General features: G+C 44.3%; 1 protein-coding gene across 2 annotated transcripts in view; it reads left to right on the top strand.

Moving 5' to 3' along the window:
- The window catches only part of LOC110521747 (rho GTPase-activating protein 39), a 148,593-nt gene that overhangs the window by 123,056 nt on the left and 6,806 nt on the right, over nt 1-18,731 (top strand). For both annotated transcript variants that reach the window (XM_021599581.2, XM_021599582.2), the window contains 3 exons: nt 1,680-1,753; nt 5,340-5,539; nt 5,777-5,868. In XM_021599581.2, coding sequence (XP_021455256.1) covers nt 1,680-1,753; nt 5,340-5,539; nt 5,777-5,868 — 366 coding nt within the window. The remainder of the gene's footprint in view (nt 1-1,679; nt 1,754-5,339; nt 5,540-5,776; nt 5,869-18,731) is intronic.

The following is an 18,731-nucleotide window of genomic DNA, read 5'->3' on the forward strand; positions in this document are numbered from 1 at the left end:
CTCCACGTGTCCATGTGGTCTGGTCAACCATTTCTCTGTCTTACATCATTCTACTGTCTTGTGGGTGTCTGTCTACTCATTCATTCCCCGAGGGGAGAGTCCTGAGCATCAGTTCAGTCTTTTAGTGACGGGTAACTCGGGTAACTACTAGGACTGTTACCTGAGTCAAAGGGTGCTCTTATGTGCTTGTAGAACGTATGAACATGATGGTTAGACAGTGTGTCGATGTGGGTGTCACATAGGGTCAGAAGGACAGTGTGTCAACGTGGGTGTCACATAGGGTCAGAAGGACAGTGTGTCAATGTGGGTGTCACATAGGGTCAGAAGGACAGTGTGTCAACGTGGGTGTCACATAGGGTCAGAAGGACAGTGTGTCAATGTGGGTGTCACATAGGGTCAGAAGGACAGTCTGTCAACGTGGGTGTCACATAGGGTCAGAAGGACAGTGTGTCAATGTGGGTGTCACATAGGGTCAGAAGGACAGTGTGTCAACGTGGGTGTCACATAGGGTCAGAAGGACAGTGTGTCAATGTGGGTGTCACATAGGGTCAGAAGGACAGTGTGTCAATGTGGGTGTCACATAGGGTCAGAAGGACAGTGTGTCAATGTGGGTGTCACATAGGGTCAGAAGGACAGTGTGCTGGCTGGTTAGGCCTCAGGCTGAATGGTCGGTGTGTTTCCAGATTTAGATCACTGAGCTGTTACCTTCCAGTAATTAACTTGAGTGGCAGCAGAACTACCCTGTGCCACCCATATACAAATGAGTGGATTTGGCTATTTCAGCCACAACCGTGGGCAAACGGGTGTATAAAATCAAGCACACAGCCATGCAATCTCCCCAGACAAAGAATGGCCTTACTGAAGAGCTCAGTGACATTCAATGTGGTGCTTTCATAGGATGCCACCTTTCCAACAAGTCAGTTCATCATGTTTCTGCCCTGCTAGAGCTGCCCTGGTCAACTGTAAGTGATGTTATTGTGAAGTGGAAATGTCTAAGCGTTGCAACACTCACTACCGAGTTCCAAACTGCCTCTGAAAGCAACGTCAGCACAAGAACTGTTTGTCGGGAGCTTCATGAAATGGGTTTCCATGTCACAATGCCAAGCGTCGGCTGGAGGGGTGTAAAGCTGGCCGCCATTGAAATCTGGAGCAGTGGAATGAATCACGCTTCACCATCTGGCAGTCCGACAGACGAATCTGGGTTTGGCGGATGCCAATACATAGTGCCAACTGTAAAGTTTGGTGGATGAGGAATAATGGTCTGGGGCTGTTGGAACGCCGACTGCGAGCCAGGCCTAATCGCACCCTCATCAGTGCCCAACTTCACTAATGCTCTTGTGGCTGAATGGAAGCAAGTCCCCACATCAATGTCCCAACATCTAGAGGAAAGCCTTCCCAGAAGAGTGGAGGCTGGTATAGCAGCAGAGGGGGGACCAACTCCATATTAATGCCCATGATTTTGGAATGGGATGTTCAACGAGCAGGTGTCCACATACTTTTTGTCATGCAGTGTACATGCGTGTGTGTGTATTCTCTGTTCCCTCGCTATACCTGTGCTTTGAATCCGCTAATCTTCGTTAATTTCAACTCATTACTGTATGATCTAACAACTAACCTGTGTGTGTGTGTGTGTGTGTGTGTTTGTGTGTGTGTGTGTGTGCGTGTATGTTTTTCTCCAGGAGTGGCGATAAGCGGCTATGCCAAATACTGTTACCGTAAACTGCAGAAGGCTGCTCTGACCGGAGCTAAGAAGGTATAAGTGCTCTATTTCCGCTACTCTTCGTACATTGCAATCTAACAACTAACCTCTGTGTGTGTGTGTGTGTGTGTGTGTGTGTGTGTGTGTGTGTGTGTGTGTGTGTGTGTGTGTGTGTGTGTGTGTGTGTGTGTGTGTGTGTGTGTGTGTGTGTGCGTGCGTGCGTGCGTGCGTGCGTGTGTGTGAGTGCACTACAGCCTGACCCACAACCCACCATCCTTTACCATCCTTCATGAGAAGAAGAATTTCCTTCTTTCTAATTTCCTCTCCCGGTATGTCTGTCTGTCTGTTGTGTCTGTTCCTGGCGGGACTCCATCTGGGGGGGGAGGGGCAGTCTGCTTTCCTTCCTCCGCCTTTAGCTGTAGTCCAGGGTTAGTTAGTTGTAAGTTAGCTGAGCGCACGGAGATCGAGTGCAACGAGGTCTGTGCGCTAACTACTAACTATCCCCGCGGCAACCACACACCACTTAATGAACACCCCTCCTCACGCATACACAGACAGAGGCACACTATACACACACCCCTCCTCACACGGCATAGCCCACCGCCCTCTGATTAAGAATCCCATATCAGAATGCTCCCGAGGATGGGAATGGGTTGGGAATATGGGACACGATGCCCTACAGAAGCATGCAGTGCTATGTCACCACTGACTTGTATTGCTTTAAGCTCCTGTTTTCTAAGTAGGAAATCAATAAGTAGATGCTTGAGGGGATAAGCTGAACTCCAGATAGAATCATTATGTATCACGCACCTCGTTAGTTAACCTTTGTTTTGTTTCCGTTTGTGTCACAGAGCACTTCCTGTGTTTCCATTTCATTAGCCTCTCATTTGAATCATCTCCCTATAGCTGTGTGTGTGTGTGTGTGTGTGTGTGTGTGTGTGTGTGTGTGTGTGTGTGTGTGTGTGTGTGTCTGTGTGTGTCTGTGTGTGTGTGTGTCTGTGTCTGTGTCTGTGTCTGTGTCTGTGTGTGTGTGTGTGTGTGTGTGTGTGTGTGTGTGTGTGTGTGTGTGTGTGTCTGTGTCTGTGTCTGTGTGTGTGTGTCTGTGTCTGTGTCTGTGTCTGTGTCTGTGTCTGTGTCTGTGTCTGTGTCTGTGTGTGTGTGTGTGTGTGTGTGTGTGTGTGTCTTAATTGAGTTATTGTTTCAGCAAGCGGTGCACATAATGCAGTTTATTATTAATGTAATGTCTGGAGCAGAATTCCTGCTGAGAACGCTAGGACAACACACACACACAGACAAATAAACACATGCAGTCTCACTTTATCACCCCCCCCCCCCTCCACACACACACACACACACACACACACACACACACACACACGCTCATATTGATTTCTTAACCTGTCCACCAATTAAAGGGGCCCTTCAGGCAGATGTATCTTCTGAGTGTTTTTAAACCAGATCACATGACTTCACAGTCTGCAGGGTTGCGTGCGTGTGTGTCTGTGTGTGCTTGGGTATATATGCGTGAGTGAGTATGTATGTGCGCATGTGTGTTGGCATGCGTACGTAGAGTGATGGGGGGGGGGGTCTGGGTGTCATGGAAACAGCCTCCAGGGGGACATTCCATTCCGTTGTTCATCTATCCTTCCCCTGACCTATAAAACACTATCTGACTGACTGTCTCACTAAACCGGTTCTAGTCGATACTAGCCCAGTTAGCTGTCTGTTTTAGACCAGTGCCAATCATTATCAGGCAAGTCCACTGGTTTAAATGATTTGTAATAGAACAGCCTCTCTCTACTGTTGTCCATTGACGATCTCTTCTGTGACCTACTGACATCTGACCTTTTGATTGTCCTAGTTTTTCCCCCTAGTAACTCTCTCTATGTCCTAGTAACTCTTTCTATGTCCTAGTTCCTCCTCTCTCTGCCTATCTGTGTACCAAAGACTTCACCGTGGGTGTATAGTATCAGAGCCAGCAGCATTGCATCAAATGTTGCAGGAAAATAAATCAGAGTATCTGTTGTCCGTGTGTAAATCAGACTACTAGCCAGCATCTAGCTCCGTTTTTCCGAATGGAAAGAGAATCATATAATCATGAGGTGTATTCATGTGCAATATTAGGAACCTAGAAATAGAATGAATAGAGCTGACATGATCCCCTATTCTATCTGAAAAACGATCATATAAGTTCAACACCAAATCCTCCTGAGGAGTGTGACCATGGAGGAATAATTCTACTTCCTGTCATGAAATGGTGCTGTTCCCACTCCGGCCACAGGAGGGGGCCAGTGAGGCTGTCTATTATCTGCTGTCTACAACTCTATCTGGAGAGGCAGAAACAGAGGTCTGAACAGAAGGAAAGGATAGGCGAGGGAGAGACAGATGAAGAGAGAGAACAAGGGAAAGAGGAATGAACAGAGCAAAGGAGCAGTGGAGAGGAATTGATTGGGAGGAAGACGAATAGACAGGGAATGAAAGAGGAGAGAGCGAGGGATGGATTGATTGATAGTGGTGGGTAACGTAATTCATTGGTTGTGTGTGTGTGTGGCGTGTGTGTGTATGCTCCCATCTCCCATCACATGTGGTGATGCCAGTCTGTGCTAGCGGGCACTGGTGGTTGGCATTGTGTATGTGAGGCATGTAGAGTGTGCCAGCATCTCTACAGGGTGGTAATAGAGACAGTTTGTCACTTGGTGGACTAATACACACATACACCCTGACCGCATCCCATAGCCTGAGGCCCAGTGTTTGACTGGTATTAACCCCAGAGCAGAGCCTTTTCCAGGCGATTAATAGGACTGATTCTGCCCTAACTCAAATCCAATGACCTGTTGGGGGAAACATTCTCTCTCTCTCTCTCTCTCTCTCTCTCTCTCTCTCTCTCTCACGCTCTCTCTCTCACGCTCTCTCTCTCTCTCTCACGCTCTCTCTCTCACGCTCTCTCTCTCACGCTCTCTCTCTCACGCTCTCTCTCTCTCATATATACTTATTTTCGGTCTCTCAATAATTAATTTAGATACATTTATGAAGGTCATACCAGTATTTTTCAGTAAATGCACGGTTGCTAAATATGTAATGTGTTGCTTTAGCTACACCTCGAGAGCTGTAGAGTTGTGTTATGTTATCATGAAACTGCACATCCCCTCGTTGATTATCCCTCTACCACACGGTATGACACAACGCAACTTGTTTTGTTGGAGTGATGTATGTATTTTCTCATTTTCTAAATAGATGCGCAATGTTGTGTGTTGTTCGTGGGGCTCACTTTAAAAAGAGACTCGGGTCTCAATGTTGTGTGTTGTTCGTGGGGCTCACTTTAAAAAGAGACTCGGGTCTCAATGTTGTGTGTTGTTCGTGGGGCTCACTTTAAAAAGAGACTCGGGTCTCAATGTTGTGTGTTGTTCGTGGGGCTCACTTTAAAAAGAGACTCGGGTCTCAATGTTGTGTGTTGTTCGTGGGGCTCACTTTAAAAAGAGACTCGGGTCTCAATGTTGACTGTCCGTATAGATATAGTTACATAAACATGTGTGTCTGTGTGTATTGTTATCCGTGGGTTGCAGAAGCACATAGTAGTTGTGTCTTATCTAACAACCAAATACGTGTGTTCCTGTGTGTGTGTGTGTGTGTTGTTATCCAGGGGTTGCAGAAGCCGTGTCTGGAGGAGATCAAACATGCCAGGAACGCCATATTCAGCCCCTCCATGTTTGGCTCCTCCCTGGAGGATGTGATGTCACTGCAGAAGGAGCGTTACCCTGACAGCCAGCTGCCCTGGGTCCAGACACGCCTCTCAGAGGAGGTTCTGGGGCTCAACGGAGACCAGACAGAGGGCATCTTCAGGTCCGTACCTAACTCTCAGTCACTAGTACGAGGGAGGGAAAGAGGGAGGGAGGAGTTAGTTGTAGTAGACACGCCTGTCAGTGAATGTCCTGGTAGTCATCAGAGACCAGACAGAGGGAGAGCAATAAATGGAAGAGATAAAGGGATTGGTAAGGATGGACATGCTGTGAGGAATGATTTTTATATGTGAGGAGGAGGAGGAGGAGTCTAATGTGTCTCTGACCCCTGACCTCACAGGGTTCCAGGTGACATAGATGAGGTCAACGCCCTCAAGCTGCAGGTGGACCAATGGAAGATCCCCACGGATCTGGAGGACCCTCACATCCCAGGTAACACACACACACACACCGCACACACACATCTTAGGTCCTGATCCATCCACCCACTGTATACACTCCCTCTTCCCTCCCCTAGCCCCAGGCCCTCTGCAGTGCTCTAATTCTCTCTGAGTATTAATAGACCCAACACCAAAGCATGCTGGGAGCAATGTGCCTGCTGCAAAACTACAGTCATTTCAAAAAAGATTCCTTCTAGAAGGAAGAGAGCAGTCCTGGCTGTAGGTTGGAGAGAGCCAGTTCGTGCTTTACTAGGTCATAACTCTATTACCAGCACAGAGACACTTGGACGAACCACACACACACTCCTTCTCTCTCTTTCTCACACAAGAACACACACACACACTCTTTCTCTCTTTCTCAAACAAGAACACACACAAACTCGTTCTCTCCAAAAACAAATGTTCCCAGAGCTTTAGAGAACGTTCCCGTAGCCCTTTACACTCATACCCGTAAACGGGTTGAAAGGGGCAGATTTGGGCACTAATAAGCACCTAAATTGGAACATAGTGGCTGTACAGTAACATGCTATACATGACATCAGAGCTCTGGCTCTGCGCTTCACAGCGCTGTATGGGTTTTGACTGACAGCCATTCCAAACTTGAGCACCGCGCACGACAAGAAGTTGCCTCCCATCCCTCCCTATAATTGGGCAACTTTTGCAAATGTTTTGTTGTCCGATTGAGGGAAATGCTGTAAATTAAGATGACGTCGATGTATTTTGAAAGACGAGACGTTGAGGATTATAATTTCTCTTTGATGTCATACAAGCACGCCTAAGTCCAAATGTGCACTGTACATATCATAAAACTCATGTCATATACCGTGTCAACGTTTATGATCACTATGTTTGATGTACAGTTAGAAGATGACATTTTTTAAAAAAAATTACCAGGCAAGTCAGTTAAGAACAAATTCTTATTTACAATGACGGCCTAGGAACAGTGTGTTAACTGCCTTGTTCAGGGGCAGAACGACCGATTTTTACCATGTCAGCTCGGGGATTCGATCGAGCAACCTTTCGGTTACTGACCCAACGCTCTAACCACTAGGTTACCTGCAGCCCCATGGTGTCATACCCTGGGTTGTTCTGAACCAAATGAGCCTATGTTTGTTTGTTGTGAAGAAGACTTGCCGCGGCACACGCACCTGAAAGGCCTCGATCCTATTCTCAACACAATTGCGGTCCGTTTCTCTGAATTGCCTTGTGAAAGCCTAGCACTGTAAGATTGTATTTTATAACATGGCATGTTGGCAATAGAACAAGCTTTCAAATCGTGACCACCTGACCCAGATTGCGATTTATAATGGACCGTTTTTGGATTGGGTAAACAACAACAGTAATTGTGTGATGGCGGGGATGCAGGGTTGTGTTGAAACAACTACAAGTGTGCTTGTCCTAGTCCCTCAACGCGCAGCTCGGAGAGCTCCAAAAACTACCTTACAGTTGAAGGCTCTTCTTTGAGTCATAAAAGTGCATTGAAATTGCTTAAGATGTTTGCACTCTTTGGAGAGGTGTGTGGCCACTTGGAGACACCAGTTAGTCCTGTCACTCAAACCCTTGTCATTGTTTTTGTCTGATGTTGCACCTTCCCCACATTTTCCAGGAATAGAGTTATCATGTTACTTAATGGATCCAGAGTATTTTCAGTTTACGTTATCAACAAATGTGGCGAAAAGTACAGGCAAACATAAAATCAACAGTGCAATATTTGGATTCAGTCTTGTGTCAGGTGAACTGTTGTGTACACACCTTTGGTCTAATAATTGTCCCCTTCTCTCCAAACTCTTCCTCTTTCAATTGCTACCATGGATATGCTTTGCATATTTCTTCTGTAGCAAACATTTCAACTTAGGCCAATCCCCACGAGTGTAAAGGGTCAAGAGTCTCATTAGGTCAGAAACTAACGTTTTCATAGGAATTTTCCCACGATGCACCAGTAGTGTTTCCAAGAGACTATTCACTTAATGTCAAATAGAACTTACCCAGAACGTGGTTACCATGTTCTCAGATGTTAATGTCATAGACACGTTTCATGGGAATGTCGCATGAACATTCATGTGTCCAGTTTTCTGTGGGTTGGGAGAATATTCCATCAGTGTCCCACCAAACATACACAGAACATTGTTGCCATATTCTCAGAACATAAGCGGTGAATGTTCTAAACACGTTTCGTGGGAACGTTGCAAAAACATTGTGGCCAGTTTTCTGTCGGTTAGGACAATATTCCATCAACGTCCCACCCCAAAACATTTCTAGACACGTTTTATAATTATGCATTACACAACGTTGCCCAGACAATTAAGGCCCTGATTGGTGAACCACTGATCCATTCATAGCTCTTTGTCTGTTGGCAAGGTTAGGGATGCTCACACACACAGTGCTTTAAGCATACAGTGTTTTCAGCTTACAAATTTGACACACCTGATTATATTGTGTATGTTCATTTATACAGTAAGTATTATTCAACATGTCTTCACTTGGGATTTGAACTCACAACCTCTCGGTTCACTGTACTCCAATCTCCCTGTCTGGTATCAGTTAATCTGATTATTCGCCCATCGTTGATTTGATTGTTTTCAGCGATTTGAGGGCTTTCTGGATAGTTGTCTAATGTTGGTGGGGCATATTAACCTGTTTTAATGTTACTCCTGGGTCACTATGATCAATAAAATGTTTTCTTGAGTGTAATTTTAACAGAGCTGAGATTTACTTTGAAGTGCATTCACCTTATTGCTTATACCTATCAAGTTGTTTCAGATCTACACACGTGCCTAGGGAAAAGGGGTTAAGGTTCCTTCTAGACAGGACCTAACTATACTGGCCCAATAAGCACACGCCCTGGAGATGTCTCTTATTGGTGCGGTGGTTAGGGCGTTTGTCATTGGTGCAGGTGGCCGGGGTTTAGAGGCCCGCTAGGGGAGTGACCCTACTCTCACATTCTTATATGTTAATGCTCATTATTGCTGTTTTGAATTGCATTTATCAGATATTTTGATTGTTTATATGAACATTTCGTTAGAACAAATATTTTTTTATATATCTTTGTTTATTACCATAATGTGTATAGAGTTCTCCTCTTTCACGCATTTCTGGAACTTTGGCTACCAGCTTTGTGCCTTTATGCATGACCTCCATACGCTTTTTCAGGTTTGATATGGTGCTTCTGGATGAGGAGATCAATGCGGCCTTTGCCGAGTTTGCATTTGACTAAAATGTTGTTCTCTTTCTCCTCGATTAACTCAAAATAATGTGAGCATTTCCACAAGGAAAAGGTTAAGCGGGGTAACACAGCTGCCATCTTTCTTTGATTTTCAGCTTTACAAAACCTCCTTTTGGAAATGAGTTAGCCTACAGCTTGAAAAGGCTTTAAAAATATAGGCCTATATAACACGACAGTATAGATATACTTCTGAAAGTAATGTATGGGTCACTTGAAAAAGTAACTGTAATCATTCAAATATTTGAAGACTGTAACTCGTTATATTACTCTGTTACTCATAAAAGTAATACAACTGTAAGTAATATATTACCCCCAACATTGGTCCCAAGTTATTCTGTTGCAATTTGTCTATTTTTCCACATTAAAACGTGGAGATGGAGCTCTGTGTTGTGTATTGTTCTGGTATAACTGGCATCGTCATCACTGAAATGTCAAATGTTAGAAAGTACAGGCATGCTACTGTAAATATACACTTTTCTGATATTCTGAGAATGTGAAAACCATGTTCTGGGTATGTTTCGTTCAGAAGCAACACCACCACCTGGGGTAAGTTTTCGGGAACAAATTAGGATTGTTACAGATAGAAATGCAATGACGAGAGCTGATGCAGTTCCTTCTCAGAGAAACGTTTGTTCTACGGTATGTATGTGGTGTGGGTTTCAAAAAGACCATAGAGTTCTCTTTGAGATGCTCAGCTATCTAGAATTCTACCGATTCCCATCTTTCAATGAGAAACTCATTTTAATTAGATCAGATAGGTCTGTTGTAACTGTTTCCAAATAGTGACGTTAACCTATATTGCTGAAAATGTGAAAGTAGGATGACTCTCCTAGCGGGTCTTGAACCCAAGCCATCAGTGACTTACACCCTAACCACTGTCCCAATAAGGGTTATCGAGGGCATGTGCTTATTGGGCCAGTATAGTTAGGTCCTGTCTGGAAGAAACTCTAACCCCTTCTCCCTAGGTACTTGTGTAGAGCAGAAACAATTTGATTGGTGTAAGCAATAGGGTGAATGCACTTTGAAATAAATATCAGCTCTGTTAAAATTACACTCAGGAAGATATTCAGGAGTATCATTAAAACAGGTTAACATGCCCTCACCAAAATTAGACAACTATACAGAAAGCCCTTCAATTGCTGAAATCAATGAGAGAATAGACCGATTAAATGATAACTAAACACAGACATGGTGGTGTAGCAGTAAGATCTGAATACTATGAACCAAGAGGTTGTGAGTTCAAATCCCAGATGACGGCATGTTGAAGAATAATTACTGTATAAACGAACATGCACAATGTAATCTTGTGTCAAATATGTAATTTGAAAGCACTGTGTGTGTGAGTACCCCTAAATCTTGCCAACAGACAAGCGCTGTGAATGGATCAGTGGTTGACCAATCATGTTCTTGGAAACAGTAACATGGTGCGATGTGTTATGAAACCTCTTTTTTGGGGGGGAGAACGTTTCTTTGGGACCATCAGGCAACACGTCCTGACAACTGACATACAGTGGTGTTCATGCAACTTTCCCATGAAACGTGTCTGGAACATTAACATTTTATATTTCTCGAACATGGAAACCATTTTCTGTGTTATGTTTGGTGTAACGTTGATGAGATATTATCTCAACCTTCAGAAAACTCAACACATGAATGTTCTTGCAACGTCCCATGAAACGCGTCTAGTACATAGAATGTTGTATATTCTGAGAACATTGTAACCACATTCTGGATAAGTTCTGTTTGAAATGTTCTCCTAACTTTAACACCAAAACATGCTAAAAAAGATTCTCAGAAGGTTTTTTCTATTATACAGTGCGTCCTGAAAGTATTCAGACCCCTTAACCTTTTCCACATTTTGTTACGTTAGTCTTATTCGCAAAATTGATTAAATAGTTTTTTTTTTTACCCTGATCAATCTACACACAATACCCCATAATGACAAAGCAAAAACAGGTTTTTAGAAATTGTAGCACATTTATTGAAAAAAAAATACTGAAATACCTTATTTACATACAGTTGAAGTCGGAAGTTTACATACACTTAGGTTGGAGTCATTAAAACTTGTTTTTCAACCACTTCACAAATTTCTTGTTAACAAAGTATAGTTTTGGCAAGTCGGATAGGACATCTACTTTGTGCATGACACAAGTAATTTTTCCAACAATTGTTTACAGACAGATTATTTCAAGTCTGGTTCATCCTTGGGAGCAATTTCCAAATGCCTGAAGGTACCACGTTCATCTGTACAAACAATAGTATGCAAGTATAAACACCATGGGACCACACAGCCGTCATACCGCTCAGAAGGAAGACGCGTTCTGTCTCAGATGCTGGAGGAAACAGATACAGAAGTATCTATATCCACAGTAAAATGAGTCATATATCGACATAACCTGAAAGGCCGCTCAGCAAGGGAGAAGCCACTGCTCCAAAACCGCCATAAAAAAGACAGAATATGGATTGCAACTGCACATGGGTACAAAGATCGTATTTTTTGGAGAAATGTCCTCTGGTCTGATGAAACAAAAATAGAACTGTTTGGCCATAATGACCATCGTTATGTTTGGAGGAAAAAGGGGGAGGCTTGCAAGCAGAAGAACATCATCCCAACCGTGAAGCATGGGGGTGGCAGCATCATTTTGTGGGGCTGCTGCAGAAGGGACTGGTGCACTTCACAAAATAGATGGCAACATGAGGGTGGAAAATTATGTGGATATATTGAAGCTCAAGACATCAGTCAGGTTGGTCGCAAATGGGTCTTCCAAATGGACAATGACCCCGAGCATACTTCCAAGTTGTGGCAAAATGGCTTAAGGACAACAAAGTCAAGGTATTGGAGTGGCCATCATAAAGCCCTGACCTCAATCCTATAGAAAATTTGTGGGCAGAACTGAAAAAGTGTGTGCGAGCGAGGAGGCCTACAAACCTGACTCAGTTACACCAGCTCTGTCAGGAGGAATGGGCCAAAATTCACCCAACTTATTGTGGGAAGCTTGTGGAAGGCTATCTGAAATGTTTGACCCAAGTTAAACAATTTAAGGTAATGCCACCAAACACTAATGGAGTGCATGTAAACTTCTGACCCACTGGGAATGTGATGAAAGAAATAAAAGCTCAAATAAATCATTCTCTCTACTATTATTCTGACATTTCACATTCTTAAAATAAAAGTGGTGATCCTAACTGACCTAGGACAGGGCATTTTTACTAGGACTAAATGTCAGGAATTGTGAAAAACTGAGTTTAAATGTATTTGGCTATGGTGTATGTAAACTTCCGGCTTAAACTGTAAGTATTCAGACCCTTTGCTATGAGACTTGAAATTGAGCTCCTGTGCATCCTGTTTCCATTGATCATCCTTGAGATGTTTTTACAACTTGATTGGACTCCACCTGTGGTAAATTCAATTGACTGGACATGATTTAGAAAGGCACACACCTGTCTATATAAGGTCCCACAGTTGACGGTGTATGCCAGAGCAAGATCCAAGCCATGAGGTCAATGGAATTGTCCGTGAAGCTTCAAGACAGGATTGTGTCGAAGCACAGATCTGTGGAAGGATACAAAAAAATGTCTGCAGCATTGAAGGTCCCCAAGAGCACAGTGGCCTCCATCATTCTTGAATGGAAAAAGTTTGGAACTACCAAGACTCTTCCTACAGCTGACGATCCGGCAATTTGGGTGAGAAGGACCTTGGTCAGGGAGGTGACCGTTAACCCGATGGTCACTCTGACAGAGCTCCAGAGTTCCTCTGTGGAAATGGGAGAACCTTCTAGAAGGACAATCATCTGTGCAGCACTTCACCAATCAGGCCTTTATGTTAGAGTGGCCAGATGGAAGCCACTCCTCAGTAAAAGGCACATGACTGTAAGGCTGGGCGATATGGCCAAAATAACATATGATGGTAACATATGATGGTATTTTATGTTTTTGATGAATAGAAGTTCTACATTTGCTTTATGAGTAGTGTATGACCCTAGGGTTGCAACATATATTTTAAATGATTTCAATGGGTTGTTCTCCATTCAGATTGTTTTATATTCTTCAATTCAACTTCCTGCATTTCCATCTATTTCTGCATTTTCTGCACTCATTTTAGATCATTTCCACACTGCCACGATATGGGAAAAAATACTAGGCCTTATTTTTTTCTAAATGTTGCGATTCAGATCAAAACACTTGGGTGAACTTTTGGAATCATGGAAATAGAATGTGTATTATAATTCTATAGTTAGAATATAAATAATAGTGGGCACTTTGAATACAGTGTTGTTTGACATGACAACAAATGAAAATGCAATGGACGAGTTATTGTGACAGGGTAGGAACCAAAGTGATGGTCAGTGTTTCCTATGGGACCCTATAATCGTGTGCTACATTAAATCTTTATTCATATAGCCAACATATTCATGCTTCGATATTGTAATTCTAGAACGCTTGTGGATTTATATTAAGATCAAAGTGGAAACAACATCGTTGTCATCAACATTGTTGCATGTGCTGCATTGACCATGCAGACTGAACGAAAGTGTCTTGTGGTCAAGCAACAACAAAGGCGCTCTTTGAGTGACAGGGGGTGGGACTAGGTCTGTGTCGAAAGCGGCATGGAGAGAGAGAGAGAGCGGCAAGGGATGACTCAAGTAGGAGTAAACTATAAAAATGGATGTTACACACAGCGTATCACATACCGTTATAGAAGGTAAAGTAAAAACCCAAACCAGTCCATGCATAAATACTGGTACGTAGTAAAATACGGTATACAGCCCAGCCCTACATGACAGCCGCTTGGAGTTTGCCAAAAGGCACCTAAAGGACTCAGACCATGGAAACAAGATTCTCTGGTTTGATGAAATCGAGATTGAAGTCTTTGGCCTGAATGCCAAGCGTCATGTCCGGAAGAAACCTGGTACCGTCCCTACAGTGAAGCATGGTGGTGGCAGCATCATGCTGTGGGGATGTTTTTCAGCAGCAGGGACTGGTAGACTAGTCAGTATTGAGGGAAAGATGAACGGAGCAAAGTACAGATTGATCCTTGATGAAAACCTGCTCCAGAGCACTCAGGACCTGAGACTGGGGCAAAGGTTCACCTTCCAACAGGACAACTACCCTAAGCACACAGCCAAGACAATGCAAGAGTGGCTTCGGGACAAGTCTCTGAATGCCGGTGAGTGGCCCAGCCAGAGCCCAGACTTGAACCTGAACGAACATATCTGAGGAGACCTGAAAATAACTGTTCAGCGACGCTCCCCATTCAACCTGACAAAGCTTGAGAGGACCTGCAGAGAAGAATGGGAGAAACTCCCCAAATACATATGTGCCAAGCTTGTAGCGTCATACCCAGGAAGACTCAGGGCTGTAATCGCTGGAAAAGGTGATTCAACAAAGTACTGTGTAAAGGGTCTGAATACTTATGTAAATGTGATATTTCAGTTTATTTTATTTTTTTAAATGTTGCAAATAATTCCAGCGTGGGAATGAAATGAATGTAGACACACGATTCCTTGGAGAGAATAACCGGATGGTCCTGCTTGAATTGACCTTCTTAGATACAGATACAGCTACTCAACCGTTGCATTGACTGTTAAGAGGTTCCTTTGTCTTCTTCAACCTCGTTTTGAGGTCACGAAAAGTTGTGGACCTCAGCTGCAGCGAGCGGTCAACTTAGTCTGATATGTAAATTCTTAACTCACATGTTTAATACCCCTGGGTCACAAAGGGGCGTTGCCATCTTTAAAGTAAGTTCTCTGGGGGGTATCTAATTACAAGGAAAGGTATGGATTTTACTGTGATCTAGTTTAGACAAATAAATTCACAGTTCATCTTTACTAAAACATTATCTTTGATTGGGATGTATCTTTGACTGTACTTCCGGCGCCGACAGAGATGGCCGCCTCGCTTCGCGTTCCTAGGAAACTATGCAGTTTTTTGTTTTTTTACGTGTTATTTCTTACATTAGTACCCCAGGTCATCTTAGGTTTCATTACATACAGTCGAGAAGAACTACTGAATATAAGATCAGCATCAACTCACCATCAGTACGACCAAGAATATGTTTTTCGCGACGCGGATCCTGTGTTCTGCCTTACAAACAGGACAACGGAGTGGATCCTATGCAGCGACCCAAAAAAACGACTCCGAAAGAGAGGGAAACGAGGCGGTCTTCTGGTCAGACTCCGGAGACGGGCACAGCGCGCACCACTCCCTAGCATTCTTCTTGCCAATGTCCAGTCTCTTGACAACAAGGTTGATGAAATCCGAGCAAGGGTAGCATTCCAGAGGGACATCAGAGACTGTAACGTTCTTTGCTTCACGGAAACGTGGCTTACTGGAGAGACGCTATCCGAAGTGGTGCAGCCAACAGGTTTCTCCACGCATCGCGCAGACAGGAAAAAACATCTTTCTGGTAAAAAGAGGGGCGGGGGCGTATGCCTTATGACTAACGTGACATGGTGCGATGAAAGAAACATACAGGAACTCAAATCCTTCTGTTCACCTGATTTAGAATTCCTCACAATCAAATGTAGACCGCATTATCTACCAAGAGAATTCTCTTCGATTATAATCACAGCCGTATATATCCCCCCCCAAGCAGACACATCGATGGCTCTGAACGAACTTTATTTAACTCTCTGCAAACTGGAAACAATTTATCCGGAGGCTGCATTCATTGTAGCTGGGGATTTTAACAAGGCTAATCTGAAAACAAGACTCCCCAAATTTTATCAGCATATCGATTGCGCAACCAGGGGAGGAAAGACCTTGGACCATTGTTACTCTAACTTCCGCGACGCATATAAGGCCCTGCCCCGCCCCCCTTTCGGAAAAGCTGACCACGACTCCATTTTGTTGATCCCTGCCTACAGACAGAAACTAAAACAAGAGGCTCCCACGCTGAGGTCTGTCCAACGCTGGTCCGACCAAGCTGACTCCACACTCCAAGACTGCTTCCATCACGTGGACTGGGAGATGTTTCGTATTGCGTCAGATAACAACATTGACGAATACGCTGATTCGGTGTGCGAGTTCATTAGAACGTGCGTTGAAGATGTCGTTCCCATAGCAACGATTAAAACATTCCCTAACCAGAAACCATGGATTGATGGCAGCATTCGTGTGAAACTGAAAGCGCGAACCACTGCTTTTAATCAGGGCAAGGTGTCTGGTAACATGACCGAATACAAACAGTGCAGCTATTCCCTCCGCAAGGCTATCAAACAAGCTAAGCGCCAGTACAGAGACAAAGTAGAATCTCAATTCAACGGCTCAGACACAAGAGGCATGTGGCAGGGTCTACAGTCAATCACGGACTACAGGAAGAAACCCAGCCCAGTCACGGACCAGGATGTCTTGCTCCCAGGCAGACTAAATAACTTTTTTGCCCGCTTTGAGGACAATACAGTGCCACTGACACGGCCTGCAACGAAAACATGCGGTCTCTCCTTCACTGCAGCCGAGGTGAGTAAGACATTTAAACGTGTTAACCCTCGCAAGGCTGCAGGCCCAGATGGCATCCCCAGCCGCGCCCTCAGAGCATGCGCAGACCAGCTGGCCGGTGTGTTTACGGACATATTCAATCAATCCCTATACCAGTCTGCTGTTCCCACATGCTTCAAGAGGGCCACCATTGTTCCTGTTCCCAAGAAAGCTAAGGTAACTGAGCTAAATGACTACCGCCCCGTAGCACTCACATCCGTCATCATGAAGTGCTTTGAGAGACTAGTCAAGGACCATATCACCTCCACCCTACCTGACACCCTAGACCCACTCCAATTTGCTTACCGCCCAAATAGGTCCACAGACGATGCAATCTCAACCACACTGCACACTGCCCTAACCCATCTGGACAAGAGGAATACCTATGTGAGAATGCTGTTCATCGACTACAGCTCGGCATTCAACACCATAGTACCCTCCAAGCTCGTCATCAAGCTCGAGACCCTGGGTCTCGACCCCGCCCTGTGCAACTGGGTACTGGACTTCCTGACGGGCCGCCCCCAGGTGGTGAGGGTAGGCAACAACATCTCCTCCCCGCTGATCCTCAACACTGGGGCCCCACAAGGTTGCGTTCTGAGCCCTCTCCTGTACTCCCTGTTCACCCACGACTGCGTGGCCACGCACGCCTCCAACTCAATCATCAAGTTTGCGGACGACACAACAGTGGTAGGCTTGATTACCAACAACGATGAGACGGCCTACAGGGAGGAGGTGAGGGCCCTCGGAGTGTGGTGTCAGGAAAACAACCTCACACTCAACGTCAACAAAACTAAGGAGATGATTGTGGACTTCAGGAAACAGCAGAGGGAACACCCCCCTATCCACATCGATGGAACAGTAGTGGAGAGGGTAGCAAGTTTTAAGTTCCTCGGCATACACATCACAGACAAACTGAATTGGTCCACTCACACAGACAGCATCGTGAAGAAGGCGCAGCAGCGCCTCTTCAACCTCAGGAGGCTGAAGAAATTCGGCTTGTCACCAAAAGCACTCACAAACTTCTACAGATGCACAATCGAGAGCATCCTGGCGGGCTGTATCACCGCCTGGTATGGCAACTGCACCGCCCTCAACCGTAAGGCTCTCCAGAGGGTAGTGAGGTCTGCACAACGCATCACCGGGGGCAAACTACCTGCCCTCCAGGACACCTACACCACCCGATGTCACAGGAAGGCCATAAAGATCATCAAGGACATCAACCACCCGAGCCACTGCCTGTTCACCCCGCTATCATCCAGAAGGCGAGGTCAGTACAGGTGCATCAAAGCTGGGACCGAGAGACTGAAAAACAGCTTCTATCTCAAGGCCATCAGACTGTTAAACAGCCACCACTAACACTGAGTGGCTGCTGCCAACACACTGACACTGACTCAACTCCAGCCACTTTAATAATGGGAATTGATGGGAAATGATGTAAATATATCACTAGCCACTTTAAACAATGCTACCTTATATAAATGTTACTTACCCTACATTATTCATCTCATATGCATACGTATATACTGTACTCTATATCATCGACGGTATCCTTATGTAATACATGTATCACTAGCCACTTTATACTATACTATGCCACTTTGTTTACATACTCATCTCATTTGTACATACTGTACCCGATACCATCTACTGTATCTTGCCTATGCTGCTCTGTACCATCACTCATTCATATATCCTTATGTACATATTCTTTATCCCCTTACACTGTGTACAAGACAGTAGTTTTGGAATTGTTAGTTAGATTACTTGTTATTACTGCATTGTCGGAACTAGAAGCACAAGCATTTCGCTACACTCGCATTAACATCTGCTAACCATGTGTATGTGACAAATAAAATTTGATTTGATTTGATTTGATTTGGATATTTTCTACACAACACACAGTATGTAAAAGTAAAACTCATTTTATTTCATATTCCCTCTATCGTTGTTAGCATCATTTTGGCTGATGAAATATTGTCCCAAAGTCCATTTACAGTGGGGCAAAAAAGTATTTAGTCAGCCACCAATTGTGCAAGTTCTCCAACCTAATAAGATTAGAGAGGCCTGTAATTTTCATGATAGGTACACTTCAACTATGACAGACAAAATGAGAAAGAAAAAAAATCCAGAAAATCACATTGTAGGATTTTTTTATT

The sequence above is a fragment of the Oncorhynchus mykiss genome, chromosome 30 (assembly GCF_013265735.2).
Source record: "Oncorhynchus mykiss isolate Arlee chromosome 30, USDA_OmykA_1.1, whole genome shotgun sequence".
Lineage (NCBI taxonomy): Eukaryota > Metazoa > Chordata > Actinopteri > Salmoniformes > Salmonidae > Oncorhynchus > Oncorhynchus mykiss.